The sequence below is a fragment of the Anolis sagrei genome, chromosome 1, assembly GCF_037176765.1.
Source record: "Anolis sagrei isolate rAnoSag1 chromosome 1, rAnoSag1.mat, whole genome shotgun sequence".
Lineage (NCBI taxonomy): Eukaryota > Metazoa > Chordata > Lepidosauria > Squamata > Dactyloidae > Anolis > Anolis sagrei.
In genome coordinates this window covers 132,912,209-132,929,023 of record NC_090021.1, presented here as the reverse complement: position 1 = coordinate 132,929,023, position 16,815 = coordinate 132,912,209, and the positions used below count along the sequence as shown (strand labels likewise).

General features: G+C 38.1%; 1 protein-coding gene across 2 annotated transcripts in view; it reads left to right on the top strand.

Annotated features, from left to right (window-relative positions):
• Positions 1-16,815, top strand: part of NBAS (NBAS subunit of NRZ tethering complex) — a 209,757-nt gene that overhangs the window by 106,610 nt on the left and 86,332 nt on the right. For both annotated transcript variants that reach the window (XM_067468668.1, XM_067468667.1), the window contains exons 33-35: positions 7,263-7,376; positions 8,196-8,353; positions 11,534-11,638. In XM_067468668.1, the coding sequence (XP_067324769.1) occupies positions 7,263-7,376; positions 8,196-8,353; positions 11,534-11,638 (377 nt within the window). The remainder of the gene's footprint in view (positions 1-7,262; positions 7,377-8,195; positions 8,354-11,533; positions 11,639-16,815) is intronic.

Genomic DNA, 16,815 nt, shown 5'->3' with positions numbered 1-16,815 from the left:
GGGAAGAGGCATGACTTCATGTGTATATTAGAGAGGCCAGCTTTCCCAATCAGTCTGGTCAACATTGGTAACTGAGGCAACAGCTCTTGCCAAGTCCTAGCCAAGGTTTCGGAGGAAAGTCTAGTTCCATGTCTTTGTTCCTGTTTCATACTTCCAAGTTTGAAGGATTGCTGCCGTATGCTTCCTGGTTTTGTTATATTTCTGTGCTGGATATCATGTTGCTTTGGGACATTTGAACCTTGTGGACTATTTTATACATATAGACTTGGAAGTTTTTACTATTTTTGCTGAAATGTTTTTTATATAATCTTCAATAAATTGCTTTTCCTGATTTAAGTTGGAATGTGGCGGTTAAGGACAGAGGTGTTCCCTGGCCTGGAATGCAACAGATATACCTTTTGATGGACATGCTTTTTTAAAAAATCTAATAACTTCAATGTTATTATTCCAACACTTATATTATTAATTCCACATTTTCCCAGGCAATGCTCAGTAGTGTACATTGTTACAGATCACCCTTTGAAGTTGGAAGGTTCAAACAAGGAGGAGGTAGATTGACAGGAGTTTACAGCTTCTGATAATCATGATTTCTCTGAGCTTGAGGAGGTGGGGAATGAAGCAGAGGGAGGTCCTACTACTCAGTAGGAGATTGTAGATGCTAAAGACCCATTATCATGATTCAATGACTGAAGAGAGAAGCGAAGAGAGAGTGTGTTCTTCCCAGTGCTTGTTAAGTAGCAGACACTGACTTAATTAGATGCTTGGTATTTTCAAATGGTTGGCCTTAAATCTCTATGGCAATTCTGTTTCTTTCAATCCTCCTTGGTGATTAGCTCTATTGCTTCTCCCTTCAGTCTGCTGAATGTCCTGTGAGTGACATGAACTGAATTAACTTCTTGAAAGCTCTTAAACCAACAATCTGGTTCCTGGGTCACTTGCTTGACTGGAACATAGGACATATATGGCTCGTCACCATGCAGTCCCACCTGCAGTGAAATAGGGATTGACTTCATATTCACTATCTCATGTATGGCTGTGTGAGAACTGAGTCTTAACATTTCCTAAGCCCTTAAAATCCCCTAATTCACATTATCTATCAACCTCCCATAATCTGGTAGGCAGTGAAGTTGCAGTTCTACCTATCCATCTAGAATGCATACCAATTTGAAGAAAGTTTGTTGATACTCCCATGTTAAATATTTCTTTACAGCCATCAAAAAAGGAACAATATTTTTGTGATATAAACTGAGAATCCAGTTTTCTGGCAATCTCAGAAATGAATGGAAATTTATTTCTCTTTCACAAAGCAGTCTCCAGTATGATGCTTAATTATGTTTTGTTTATTGCCTCATAACATTGAAGAGACCTGGCACAAATTGTATTCTGGCTTTGCTGTTTGAGCCATTAATTCTAGAAAGGGCGTTTTTTGTTTGTTGGTTAATTTTTGCTTCAAAATGACAGGAATATTGGTGGGAATAAATTAGTTTAGCAATTTTGAGAATTAGCAGTTAAAGGGACTTTGCTGTCCAGAATGTGAAAAGAGATTTCTTTTTAATATTTTTTTTTTTTTGTAATAAGTAAATATATGTCATTTGTTATAAGGAAGAGTTATCTCTCTGGGAGCTTTATGTGACAGATTTTATTTGTTTTTGTACACACTCATTTTTAACTCTTCCAATCAAGTGCATCCTTTGTGCAGAAACTGACTTTTTCTAAAAGTGCATCTATCCTTTAGATTAATGCAGTTTGTCATCACTTTACCTCCCATAGCTCAATGCTATGCAATCATGGGAGGTGTAGTTTTGCACCTATTATTTGTAGTAGTAGTATATTTATTTGTTTGCCACTTTTTTCTTAACAGAGGCTCAAAGCAGCAAACACTGCTAAAACAATATGATATACTGTATAGTATAAAACCTAAAGACTATAGACATTAAAATAAAATTACACCAAACACAGTTCAACTATAAACAATTAAAACAGTTGAAAACCTATTTAAAATGTATCAAATACCCCATCTCACCCCCTGGCTCAATCTTTTAAAAAAGCTTTTTTTTATTTAAAAACCTTCCTGAAAAGAAAGGTCTTAGCTTGCCACTGAAAGGATAGCAGGGAGGTGGCCATTCTGCCTTCCCTGAACAGAAGAAAGCTCCAGAGTCAAGGGGCAGCCACCAAGAGAGAAGGCTGCTCTCATGTTCTGTCCAACCGAGCTTGAGATGGAGGTGGCACCGTTGGCTTAGATGAAGAACAGAGACTTTTTTCTCTCCATTGGCTACCGGGAAAAGTCAACTGAGGCTGGCAGTGAATATGAACAACCTCTTTGTATGTCTCTTTTTGTCGCCTCTTTTATGTTTCTTGGTCCTGAGCTCATGATGTATTTTTGAAACACAGCACGGCATCAGTGATAAAAAAATATGACCCTCTGTCCCCCTGCCCCAGCTTTGAACCTCAAAGTGATTGAAGACTCTCTGTCCCTTTGTAACTGCCATAGGTTATTTCTGAGCACCAGCTACATTGTAGGATCAGATATAAGCTTCATCCATTTCTCTCTAGGTATGTCATAGTGTTATGGTAGCAAAGTAACAGCATGTGCAGGATACCTGCTTGTCAGATCCCCAGATGAGAGTGAGGAGCATTTGAATAGACTAGATCAAGGTCTATATTTGCTAGTTCTAATAAGTAAGATTAGATTTCTAGAATAGAATTTCTTACATCATAGTGCTTTAGTGCTTTTGAGCACATGTGTTTGAACAACAATAGGGGAGCCTGTGTGGCATAATGGTTTGAGTGTTCGACTTTGTTTTCAGAGACTATGGAAATACACTTTTAACAAGTCACACACTTACCATTAGATAAAATCAATGGCAAACTCTTGCTGAACCAATTTTGCCAACAGAACCCCATGATAGGTTCACCCAATGCATATAACAACAAAGGGTAGAAGCAGAGTTGATCTCTGTGTTCCTGGCAGTTATTAGGTGCCCCTAGTGGCACAATGGGTTAAACCCTTGTGCTGGCAGGAGTGCTGACCGAAAAGTTGGCAGTTCAGATCCGGGCAACAGGGTGAGCTCCTGTCTGTCAGCTCCAGCTTCTCAATCAGGGACATGAGAGAAGCCTCCGACAGGATGGTGTCCCCTGGGCAATGTCCTTGCAGATGGCCAACTCTCTCACACCAGAAGCTACTTGCCATTTCTCAAGTCGCTCCTGACACGGAAAAAAAACAGTTATACTTTCTCTTCAGAGATGTGGACAGGTAAAGGACTTTGGTTGTACTGCCAACTCCAGTCCAGTGTATGGAAGCTAACTGGAGTGACAGAATTTTACCTGGACATGAGATCATGACACGGCATTTTATATGTGATTTTAATCTGTTTGATATATTGTTATGTGTTTTAATTGCTTATATACTTAGATTGTTTATATTTTTATGAGATGTGTTTTATTATTTACCTGTGTGGCTTTGAATTTTTGCTGGATTTGTAAGCCGTCTAGAATCCCCTCCTGGGTCAAGAAAGGTGGGGTAGAAATGAAGCAAATAAATAAATAAATAACCTCTGAATTTGTCAATAGACAGCATCCAGGATTTCATGGCACTTTCAGAGCCAGTGCATGCTGTAGCAAATATTGTTTTGTTTTAAATTTTAAAAATGACCGTAGCATCTGAGGCTACCAGTACATTCTCATCCAGCAATGTAGTAATGTAAGGTCCATGTAGTAATGTAAATCCTAATCTGTAAAGCTGAGGGTTTTTTTTTAAAACAATGCAATCTTCCTAGTCTTTCAAAAAGAGCTTCTCTATGCAAAACCTATGCAAAGCCTCAGCAGTTGTCCAACAGATTTTCATGCAGAACCTTCCCAGTGTAGATATCAGAGTTTCTGATCCATGCAAAGCCTTTCCAGACTTAAAACAGAGTATTTATCTTGTCACCAATCAGATATAAGTGCAAAAGATGGTAAAGACGTGATATCAGCTAGAAAGAACATGACATTAAAAAAAACAAAAACCACATTTCTCAAATGAGGGGAAACCATCATTGATTTGCTGGCTAACAACAGGACCTGCCAGTGTTCTTTGAACTGTGGAGGAAACCAGGTTTCTGGATCCAAATGCTACTATATGCTTTTGACACAGCAGCTGATCCGTGTTAATCAGCAATGACAATGAGGGAAGAGAAAACCGACACAGTTAAGGTTCACGATCTTTTTTGTCCCTTCTGGTGGGTTAATGGCTTAAATTGTTATCTGTCAGGCACATGAAGAATAGAGCTATCATTAGGAATCAATTTCACATTAGTAATCTTACCAAATCAAGGGCAGTGAGATCGTCAGTGAGCTGGTTTGACTGCAAGAATAAAAAAAAGGGATGTTGGAAATCTAAAGGGGGATAGGACTTAAAATGATTCCTTTGTTAAACCTACAGAAGCTCAAGGGGGGTGTGGATCACTCAAGCTGTGAGCTGTAGAAGCTTCACTAGTCATGCTGGGATTGACAGTTACCCTTTAGTATACCAGTAAGCATCAGTGTAACAGGAACCGAAATGAGAGAGTATTGGGAAGATGAAACCTGTCACAGAATAATTCCACCATTTCTCATACCTTTGCTCTTGTGAAACACAAAGGGAGAGATCCCACTGTTTCCTCACAGATTTTCTTCTCCTTTTTGCTAAATTATCTTGAGCAACCACTCAGTTTCAATTAAGAAAAAGCCATTTTTCCCACATCCATATATACCCGCATTTCTTTCAAACGGAAATAACTCGCCTCTGACTGACAGCACCTGAAGAACAGTATTTTTTGAAAAGCCTGAAAAAAGGATTGAACACTGCAATTGTGTAATCACTCCTTTCCCTGCTGCGGTTTTAAATCTTTTAGGAAAAAGGTAGAGCCTCTTTAGTTGTTAAGTGCATATGTGTCATTTCAACTGTTGAGTGTCTTCAAGAGTAGTGAGGATGTTTCTAATCTTAAAATCTCTTAATCTCTTCTTAAAATAAACATTTCATACCCATGTACATTTTCAGCACAGTAAAGTACTGTTGTATTTTTACAATTGTGATACTTTTAAAAAGTTGCTCCATTAAATCAAACAATTGATGGATCCAGAAATGGTGGCACATCCCTTGGTTATATCTCAACTTCAAGGTAGGCTAACACCCATATCCTGATTTTACTGTATCTTTTCTAAATGTTGAGCCCCCTGGTGGCGCAGCGGGTTAAACTGCTGTGCTGCTGAACTTGCTGACCGAAAAGTTGGTGGTTCGAATCCAGGGAGCAGGATGCACTCCCGCTGTTAATTTCAGCTTCTGTCAACAATTAGAAAACATGCAAATGTGAGTAGATCTATAGGTACCACTTTTGCGGGAAGGTAACAGTGCTCCATGCAGTCATGCTGGCCACATGACCTTGGAGGTGTCTATGGACAACACTGGCTCTTCAGTTTAGAAATGGAGATGAGCACCACCCCCCATTGGCTGTCACCAATGAGATGAGGATCTTAATGTCACGGTTTACCTTTACCTTTACTTTACCTTTCTAAATGTTATTTGTAGATTATACCTACAAATTTTGAATGAAACCTTTTGAAAATACTATACATTTTTGCACCAGGGTAAGATTTCATTTTGAGGAGGATCTTTAGAGCTATATAACAGCAGAGGAAGAGGTTAAGAGAAGAGGACAGATCCAGAGACACAATTTAAATTTCTGTCCTGCAAACCAGACTTTGTTCATTGTAGATCTTGCTGATCTGCTGATCTTGCTGATCTGCAAACAAGACAGGGCCTTCACAGTAGTGGCCCCTTGCCTGTGGAACTCTCTACCCAGTGACATTAGATCAGCCCCCTCTCTCTTGTCCTTTAGAATGAAACTCAAAACTTGGTTATGGGACCAAGCATTCAAACAGTAGAGGCAGCAATTTAGAATGAGACCCAATTTGTGTGTATGACAATGGACTGACCTGGATTATGATTTCAAACCTGCATGATTTAAACAGTGTTTTAGTAATTTTATGTTTTAATTGTTTTTATCCTTTATTACTGTTGTTGGCATTGAATGCATTGTGAAGCCTCCCTGAGTCGGCTTCATAATTCAGAGGACGGGATATAAATATGTTAAATAAATAAATAAATAAAATAACCTGCAAACCAGTGCTCCTGTTCCATGCAAAGCCTTACCCATTGGCCAACAGAGACCCTGTTACATACAGTGTGTAAATCAAACCTTCTAATCCATGCAAAATATTTCCAGGCTTAAAATAGGTAGTTATCTTCAATTACTGATCAGAGATAAGGGCAAAAGATGTTTTGGACAAAAGATGGGAAATTTCTGCAGGTGGGATTAGGCCCATATTTTGGAGTTTTATCTTCTTGTTTATACATTAATATTAATTTATCAGATTGTTGTATGAATATTATAACACTAACTTCTAGGTAGAATTCAAAGACATAGCTGTGTTAGTCTGGATTAGTATTCAAAATAATATTTTAGTTGTGCTCTGCAAAAATATTACATTTTGTACAGAAAATACCATTTTGGACAAAAAATGTGTGAATTTAACACAAAACAAAACTTGTCTTGTGAAGCAAGAAGTTTATTCAAATTAAGGTCCAAAAATGTTTGTACTGGAGCCTGAAATGAAGTATTGTGAAAAATTTGTACACAGTTAAGAACTGAGGGCAGAAGCTAATTAACTAGATCACAAAAAAAACCTCAAATTGCTCCACTTTGGCTAATAGCTATGGGAGATACTATTCAGCTCAGTGAAATGAAATGAACAAAGATGCCAGTTCGGAATATTAGGTTGAAACAAACTGAAACTTTTTTTTTATTCATTGTTTCCTCTTGCATTTAAGAAGCCTATTTTTGTAAGTAATTTGTATGGCTGCCCAGGGGTGTAGCTATGAGAAGGGATCAAAATGAAGACATTGCCCCCAATAAGAATTCTGACCTCTTGCAAATGAAAGTGTACTTCATTCTCCAAATTTGTAGCATCCCAGAGAGTGAGACACTGAAAATCATTTATACCAGAGCTCTTATATTTGCTGCGTTCTAACTCTCTCTGCAGTTTTGTGTGTCCCTTTCCCATTGATGTATAAACTGTACTTTAATTGCTCAAGTGAGATTTTAAGTAACAGTAATACTAGAAATTTGGAGACTTTAAACAATTTCACTGGGGACAACAACCTCATTTTGACCCCTAAAACTGCCTGGCACATTCTTTGTTATTTATCTAACCAGATATTTATATTCTACTTTTATTTAAAAAAGGTGATGATCAGATGGAGAGAAAAGGACAAGTTTTGATTCTTTTAGTGGAACAAGCGCTACGATTACAGGATTACAAAGCAGCAAATATGCACTGTCAGGAGCTTATGGCTTCAGGTAAAGTCCATTCTTCTCCCATATGCCCATATAGACATACACACAACCCTAAAATAATTTCATGATGTGTAGTAGAAAATGGTGCTTAAATTTAGTTCAATATGGATATCAGATGTCCTTCAACTGATCTGGCAATCCCTTACCCCGCTTCCCCATTCATCAACCCTAAAGCTGAGTGAGATTGTTTATTTGTTATTGCTTCTTGAATTATTGAAAAATGTATTTAACCAGTGATCAGAGTGGAGGGGTAATGTATGCTTTCCAAAATGTGTTGTGTCACAACACATTAGTATGTTACCTGCAATGTTGTATGAACATAAGGGAAAATGACACAAATCTTGGAAATGTATGTTAATATATTGCAAATTATATATTTTAAAATCCTCGTACATTTTGCTATTACAATGTATGTATGTGTCTGTATCACTTATAAGAGGTTGTTTTAACCTCTGGTTTGCTAGTAAAACTGAATTATTCTGTCTTGAAATAATATGTATCTAAAAAGTGTGTCACCAACATTGAATGTTTGGAAAGATTTGTATTATAGAGTGATGATAAACATACAGTTAGCTATTGTGTTACAGATAATAAACAAAGGACACATTTATTCCTGTGTGTACTTTAAAACCAAATCTGATCAAGTATCTGATCGAGTACTAAATTATTATAGAAAAGGGATAAACTCTGATAACCTGGATGCATTCATTTCATCCTAAAACCAATGCTTGGTCTTCCAAAAGATTAACACTTACTTTGATGTAATTTCAGCTTTTTGGGGAAAGCTCTTGTAATGTTTGTGTTTTTTAATGTATAAATCAGGCTACACTAAAAGCTGGGATGTTTGCAGCCAGTTAGGACAATCTGAAGGTTACCAAGACACATCGGTTCGGCAAGAACTCATAGCCTACGCTTTGACACATTGTCCCCCAAGTGCTATAGAATCATTGTTGGCAGCAAGTCGTACTCTGCAAACGGAGGTTCGTATTCCATTTTTTAATATTCCTTTAAAATTTCTTTAAAAAGGTTATTCTTCTGTGCAAACGTACTAATGAACTAATGGAATGAAATATTGAACAATGCACTAGCAATATTTGTAGACATAGTTTATCTTGCTTCTTGAGCATAGTTAATATTTTAACTAGAACTTCAGCATAAAACTTGTTTATTTTGTTACAGAGCATGAACAGAATTCAAATTTTCTTCTAACCAATTTAAAAGATAATGTGAGTTTAATACAGAGAAAATGTTAGAAGAAAAAAAGACCCTGTCAAACCATGATGCCTTTTTGTTGCTTTTCAACAAACATCTAAAGAAGAAAAATAGTTCAGATTTGTGATAGCATGTGACTTGTAAGGCAGCAAAACATCTTCAATAGAAAGGCTGATACATTACTGCCATCTAACCTTGCTTTGCCCCTTCCTTTTTCTTTCTCGTGGCTTTAGTTCACAACCAAATGCAGATGGCTTGTTGTTTCCCTACAACAACATTTGGAAGCTTGAGTGCTGTCCAAATGCAGTCACTCCAGAACAAGTCTTGCCTGTCCAAATAATTTGCAAGAACTGATTGATTGGAGAAGACTTAACACAAATGCAGTTTTATTTCTGTTTTATCTACTACTAGCTTGGGGACCCGGCGTTGCCCGGGTTATTAGAGAAAGTGGGTAATGGCGGTTCTGTATGCCAAGTTTGGTCTTTATTGGTCTTTGGATAACGGCTGCATTATTTTCAGAAAGTGAGTGAAGGTACTTGAAGTCCCATCGTCCATGGGCCATCCTCCTACAAACAGCAGCAGGATATAGAGTGGGTCATGGGGGCTCTGTGTGCCAAGTTTGGTCTTCATCAGTCATTGGATGAGGGTCTCAGTAGTTTCACTAAGTGAGTGAAGGTACTCTAAGTCCCATCGTCGATGGTGCATCATCCTCCAAACCGTACCAGGATGTAGAGTGCATCATGGAGACCCGGTGTGCCAAGTTTGGTCCTTATCGGAAATTGGATGATGGTTGCAGTGGTCTCAGGAATTGAGCGAAGATACTGCAAGTCCCATAATCCATGCTCGATCCACAGTCAAACCACACCATGGCGTGAAGTGGGTCATGAGAGGTCTATGTGCCAAGTTTGGTGTTGTTTAGTCATTGTTGAGGGTAGCAGCAGTCTCGGAAAGCGAGTAGGGGTACTTCAAGTCCCATCATCCATGGTATGCCCTACTCAAACCGCAGTAGGATGTAGAGTGGGTCATGGGGGCTCTGTGTGCCAAGTTTGGTTTTGTTCGGACATTAGATGAGGGTTGCAGCACTCTTGGGAAGAGAGTGGAGGTACTTGAAGTCCTATCATCCATGGTCTGTCCTCCTCGAAAGTACAGCAGGATGTAGAGTGGGTCATGGGGACTCTCTGTACCAAGTTTGGTCTTGATCAATCACTGGCAAGGGTCTCAGTGGTCTCAGGAAGTGAGTGAAGTGACTGCAAGTCCCATCATCCATTGTCAACTTCTTCCAAACCGCACCAGGATGTAGAGTGGGTCATGCGGGCTCTCTGTGTAAATTGTGGTCCTGATCCATCATTGTTTGCAGTTATAATGGTTTTAGGAAGGGAGTGCAGATATTGCAAGTCCCATCGTCCAAGGTGCATCCTCCTCCAAGCCGCACCAGGATGTAGAGTGCGCCATGGAGACTCAGTGTGCCAAGTTTGGTCTTTATCGGTAATTGGATGAGGGTTGCAGTGGTCTCAAGAACTGAGCAAAGGTACTGCAAGTCCCATAATCCACGGTCCATCCCCGGCCAAACCACACCAGGACGTAAAGTGGGTCATGAGAGGTCTCTGTGCGATGTTTGGTCCTGATCAGTCATTGGATGAGGTTAACAGCGGTCTCAGAATGTGAGTGGTGGTACTGCAAGTCCCATCATCCATGGTTCATACTCCTCCAAACTGCAGTAGGATGTGGAGTGGGTGATGGGGGCTCTGTGTGCCTATTTCGGTCTGTATTGGGAGTGTTCTGACCCAGCCCCCGGCCTTTCCTTTCCTCTCTTTCTCATCTCGGAATGTTGGATTTGAGGCTGGCCAATCAGAGACCATATGCAAATTTCCTTCTGTCATGCCCCGTTTCTGCCATGAACCCTCTTCTCCACCAGGGGCTCCTATTGAAGCTGCCCAATCAGAGACCATATGCAAATAGCACCACAGCGGCAGCCAATCAGAACGCTGGCACAAACACCTTCCGCCCTCCGCACCTCTGTCCTTCCCATACAAACAAACACTCTTCTTTATTATATATATAGATGGATTTGGGTTACTGTGAGTTTTCTGGGCTGTATAGCCATGTTCCAGAAGCATTCTCTTCTGACGTTTTGCGCACATCTGTGGCAGGCACCCTCAGAGGTGGTGACATTCACACTTGCCTCAAGCTGACAAGAATTATTCCTCCCACCCTGGATATTCCACATATATATAAACCCTACTTGCCTGGTTTCCAACAGACCTCACAACCTCTCAGGATGTCTGCCATAGATGTGGGCGAAACGTCATGAGAAAATGCTTCTGGAACATGGCCATACGGCCCGGAAAACTCACAGCAACCCAGTGATTCTGGCCATGAAAGCCTTCAAATTACTACATATTCTTTTAAAACTTTATATGTTCCTTAAACTTTTCTCTTGCTTCAAGTGGGAATGATGGATTTCCATCATATTCCTTTCTGCTCTTCAGCTAATTATGTTTTTAACACTTTTCATCCTTTCCTTGCATTTTGTTGAAATGCATAACATGTGTTATCTCCACCTTCTCACCCTATATCTCTATTTCTGTGTGTTTGGCGCAGTCTAGTCTATTTGATTGTAATGGTTTATCTATTTCTTCTACAGAAATTCTTTTTTTTTACAGTTTTTGGAAATGTAAAATTGAAATACAACAACATAAAACATGAGCAAACATTTTACATGCCTAAAACTACCAAAACAATTTAAGGGATTGAACTGAGTGGCCCTTGTGCTCTCTTCCAATTTTTTGATTCTGTGATTTTAATTTTTAAAGAAAAGGTCCTGCTTGCTTGTACCTTCCTTTCTTCAAAGGGGTGGGTGGGTAAAAAGGCACCATATGTAAGGGAGATGGTAAACATTTTCTATATATAATGAATAGTTTAACAAACCATTATGAATTCATCCTTAGATACTTTACCATGCTGTCAACTATCAAATACGGCCTTCTGAAAAAATAGAAAACATAAGTACATCCAGGTCATCAGGTGGAATGAAAACAGAGTCATCTCTTGAGGTAACAATTTGTTTTTTTTTTGTTTTTTTAGGATAGTGTCTTCTTTTTAATTTAATTTGTTGTTGTTTTAATGGTAGTCTGTCACATAGGTGGAAATGAGGTAAGTTCTTAGTCATTTGAATATTCTTTTCTCTCTCATTTTATTTTCCTGGCCAGGTTTCTGTGCCTTTCCCCTATTTTGCAGTTTCTTTTTTTTCAGCTTCTTAAGTTTATATCTGTCTTTCAACCAACTTTTGGCTCTTTATTAGCTTTGATGGACAGTATCCAATGCCAGATTTTTGTTGGAACATCTTAATCCAATGGACACATGAGTGGGAGGTGATCTCCTTTTCCTAATGTTCCTTGAAACTAGTTCTGATATGGTTGAAAAATTCACAGGGACAGTGAGGGAAGAGTTGTGTTGATGCTGCTGCACTTGCATGACATTGGACTTCATTAGCAAATCCTCTTTATTCAGATTCCTCCATGTTTTAGGCTGCCCTAAACCCTTTTAATTTTCTGTTTAGAAGTATCTTGAGTGAATGCAGCAGTAAGGTTATTTGCAGTCATCTCAATGGCCCTATCTCCCAGTATCTCCATGTTGAAAGGGAAGAGGAAGTCTGCTATGATCTAGAGTCATGTTCCATTACTATTCTTTATCCAAAATGGGGAACATGTGGTCCTTTCTTTGTATGTTATTCAATAGTAACTACCTTGATTTGTAAGTTCTAACACATTATTAGATCAAAAAACAAAGTCCTCTCTTCCCCCAAGCTGGGCATAATGTATTTGCGGCAGAGCTTGGTCTTCCACTTATAGTCAAGGAAAAGGTCTAATATTATCCCTGGCTTTTGAGCAGGTGGGAGGAGTAATAGTTAACTAAGGCATAACAATTTCAGCAATAATTTGTTATGCTTTTTGTCTAAATGTTCTTTTATGTTTATGTTTTAATTTGGTTAGGTTAATTTATAGTTATATGTTATTGTCTTGCTGTTATCTTTTGTTTTTTCACATGTATGTACAGCATTGAATTTTGCCTTTATAATGTTGGAAGCCTCTCTGAGTTCCCTTAGGCAGAGAAAAGCGGTATATAAATGTAGTAAATAAATAAATAATAAGTAAAAGCGCTTTTGCAGAGAAATAAGTCCCAATGTTCCATTATACATGATCTGCCATGTTTTGAAAAGTTCCTTTTGATATACACTTTCAGAGACCTGCCTAGGAAGAAGGTAGAATCTCTCTTTAATTGCCTCTTTTCTTGCTTGCCGCCCGCACTTGCTCTTCTTCTGTAATACATTGAAATCATGTCTGTGTCAAATTTAGAATACTTATAAAATGTGTTATTCATTAATGTTAGAACAAGTAAGTTTTTAGTCATTCTTGAGATGCAAAAAAGTCTTCAAAATCCAATTTTTGCATTTTTGAAATTACTCTAACCACAAGTTGGACATGACTTTTGCAATAAAGTTCAAAGACTGACATGGTTGAAGACAGATTGAGTTGGATGCTGCTGGTTAGCCCACAGTATGCAAGGTCATTTAATCAATTTTTGAATGGTGAACATTTTCTTGACTAAGCAAGACTAGGAGAAATTAAAATTTGTATAAATATTTTTCTTCTCGTTGAAATATGTTTAGCTTTGTGAAATATTGTTCACTAAATATGCAGAGGGAGTGCAATACTTTTTGCCAAAAATAGTATTTTATTCTTCTTGTTTTGTTTTGTTTTTTACTATTTTTGCTGCTGAGCAAAAATGTTGTTCATTTTTATACTGCACAGGTATGGAAGATACCATAGCATTTGACAGTTTCTTCTACAATGTCAGGCATTTGAGAATATTTACACTATTATTTTAACTATGGCTCATACACCCCTCCTCCTCTCTTCTATATCTTCACTCTTACGAGCAAATTTCCTCATCTTGCCTTCTTTTCAGTGTTAAGTGATGCAAATTCTGTTATATCTTTACGTCAATTTAAATTCTGGCAGTGTTGACTGTAACCAGACCAGTGGTTCTAAACCATTGGTCCTCCATATGTTTTGGACTTCTGATCCTGAAATCTGTCATTGTGGACCATGCTGGCAGAGGCTTTTGAAATACAAAACATCTAACTAATCAAATTTTGAGAATCCCTAAACTACGCCCTAAACATATGTTTAAAGCATAGAGATGCTAGTATTGATTTTGTTTTAATGTCATTCCATAGTTAATGTTGAACAGGAAAAGAGGATACAAAGAAAGCAAGAAAAATGGGGATGAAAAGTCTGAATTTTACTTGTAAGTTTAGTTATATTTGGCTTTCCTGCATTGCAGCATTGAGCCAATTACATTTATGTTTACTGTAGATCTCTTGCTAGGGTTTCAACTTGCTGCTGCCTCACTAAGAAGGCTCATAAAGCATTTTGCTATTTCTGTTTGCAAAAATTAACCTAACAATATTTATGATTGAATATTAAAGAGCTACAAGTGTAAATTGATACTGGACAATGGTCTTTGAGTTGGGAAAGCTCAGATTCTTGTGAAGACCCACAATAGTTTCATGTCCCTAACTACTTATAAATAATACAGGAGCATTGAATGCAGCTGAGTGGTGCGGTAGGTTAATCATAAACCAAGTGGCTGGTTTTGACTTTCATAACATGGAGTGGTGACTCACTTTCTGGGTTTTACTTCAAATTCCAAACTTCAGAAAACTCCTTTAATACTCTGGTATGTTACCTCATTCACATCAATGCCACTCCTGCATGAATATAAAGTTCTAATGAGAGAGAAAAGGAGAGGAGAGGTCTAATAGCACAATCCTATGTACACTTACTGAGTCCAGTGCAATTTATTCCTACGTAAGTATGTTTAGGGCTGCAGCCTTCTTTGTTCAGAAATCTGATTACATTTTCTCAAACATGTGTATAGAAATGATCTTTTCCAACATCAATTGCTAGTGTGGGTTATAGTTGCAGACAAGAAAAAGAAAATCATTTTCATCAACCATACTTGTTCAAAAAAGAATAAAATTAGCTCAGAGAAGTAGCATATATTTTTTTTCTTTCCTTAAATACAGCTCATTGCATCTTTTTCCCATTTATTTTCTAAGGAGAGTGGAAATGTTACCATATTTTGCTCAGCATGCAGTCCTTTATTTAGGGAAGAAAGAACTAAAAATTTGAAATGATTATTCAGTGGTTGGTAGGAGGCCTTCCCTTTATATCTTTTTATAACTATTAATGATAGAAAGCCTCACACTTAAGCTTTCTGTCGGATGCAAAAGTGTTATTTCTTTTAAAATATGTAATAGTACATTTTACTTAATGTATTTCTCTCATGATTTCTGAACCCTCGATCATTATCATGTATTATTTCTTTATCACGTAATATGTGATGTTCATATCCAAATTCATGGAATAACAAGGGAATAGTGTTCATAGAAATATGATCTCATATTCAGAATTTGCTCTTTAAGAGCACATCATTAATTGGTACCGACACCTACATTTTTATGCCTCCAGAGGAGACACCCTTCATGATTTTCCATTTGACCTCTGATAATGTTATGATATATTTCACTTCTGTCCTACATACATATATATGGACAGGAGCACAGGACACCAAACCTGCCTTCCATGTCTCTAGATAACCTCAATGTTATGAAATTTAAGCACAATCTGCTGATAGGAGATTTAATGTTTGCATGGCAATCTTGCATGGTCAGGTTTTGAATAACACATTGGGATCAGCTGTGCAATCTGGGTCTATGATTGTTCAGTTTTTATGTGAGTAGGTTTGATTTGAGCCATTTATCTCTGTTGGGATATATCCGAAGATGTGGAAACAGTCTTGGCATGTCAGAGGCTGACGCAATCTCTCTCTCACTCATTACATTAGCGATGGGAAACTTTCTGAACTGTGTACACCATAAGCACACTCTGGTGGACCTCTGAGGGCTACATCACCCATTTTTAAGTATATATTTTTTATTCCCTCCCATACACAATTTAAGCACAGAAGGGACCTTTCTTTCTTCAGAACCAGAAGTGACAAGAAGTGATCTCAGTGTTTGTTTAAAAAACAAACAAACATACAAAATTACCCCCATACTGCTCAGATGCTCAGAGAGGCTGCCTTCAATTTCTTAAACTAATGAAATTAGAAGTGGGGGACTCTATTCGGTTCCATCACAGCAGCGTGTTGGCTATCCTATGCCTCATGTTGGCTATGCCTATAGGTTGATGGGGTGATATTCTAAAGTGTATAGCCCTTTATCTCTTCTTCATTTTCATCAGGATACTTAAAATGAATTGCTGATGAACTTTTACGTGGTCTGGGGCAATTCTACAAATTAAATTTGTTGTGTGTGGACAACTTTTTGGGTCTAGAAGGTTTTTAGAGATGATTAATCACATAAGTAATGTTTTATGGACATTTTAGAATGACATTAGTTTGTGTCAAAAGAATTTGTGGTTCTTGGCTAACTCTTAACAACACATTTGGTTGGGTTTACAAGTCAAACTACTCTGACAGAGGGAAACTTCCTTCTTCTGGAATAGCATCTAGTCCAGTGGTTCCCAACCTTTGTTGACCAGGGACCACTTTGTGTGTGTAAGTGCAACATGCACAGATATCTATAACAACAAATACAAAAACTGCAGATTGCAAATCACAATTCTATATTACAGGAAATTCTTCATTAAATGTAATGTGGGAACATTAACACGATTTGACCAAGGACCACTCTCCAACATTAGTACCAAAAAGGTTACAAATCAGTTTTTGGTCAACTTTAGATTTGGTTTGGTTATTGAGGATGCTGATTCAGAAAATTTCATTGGATAGACCACATCAGCTCTTGTTTCTGATACAGAACATATGCAATCCAGTAGTCGCCATTTGCTTGCCCACAGAAAACCATATTTAATAATATAGAGCTAATGTGGTAGTAGTAATCTTTTGTAGGTAGTCAGCCTCTCCCCTCCCGAAATCCCCATTGCCTTGGCACTATAAGAGGGTTTTGCGAGACCATTTGCTCTCATTGTCACGTGGGTTTTGAGGCAACAGTGTAGTAATGGTTAGGCCATGGACAATATTTTCATTCTTGTGGATCACTGGTGGTCCTTGAACCACAGGTTGGTAATCATTGATCTAGACTATCATACCAAATCCCACCCACACACCCTTCCCGACACACATCCACCCACACACCCTC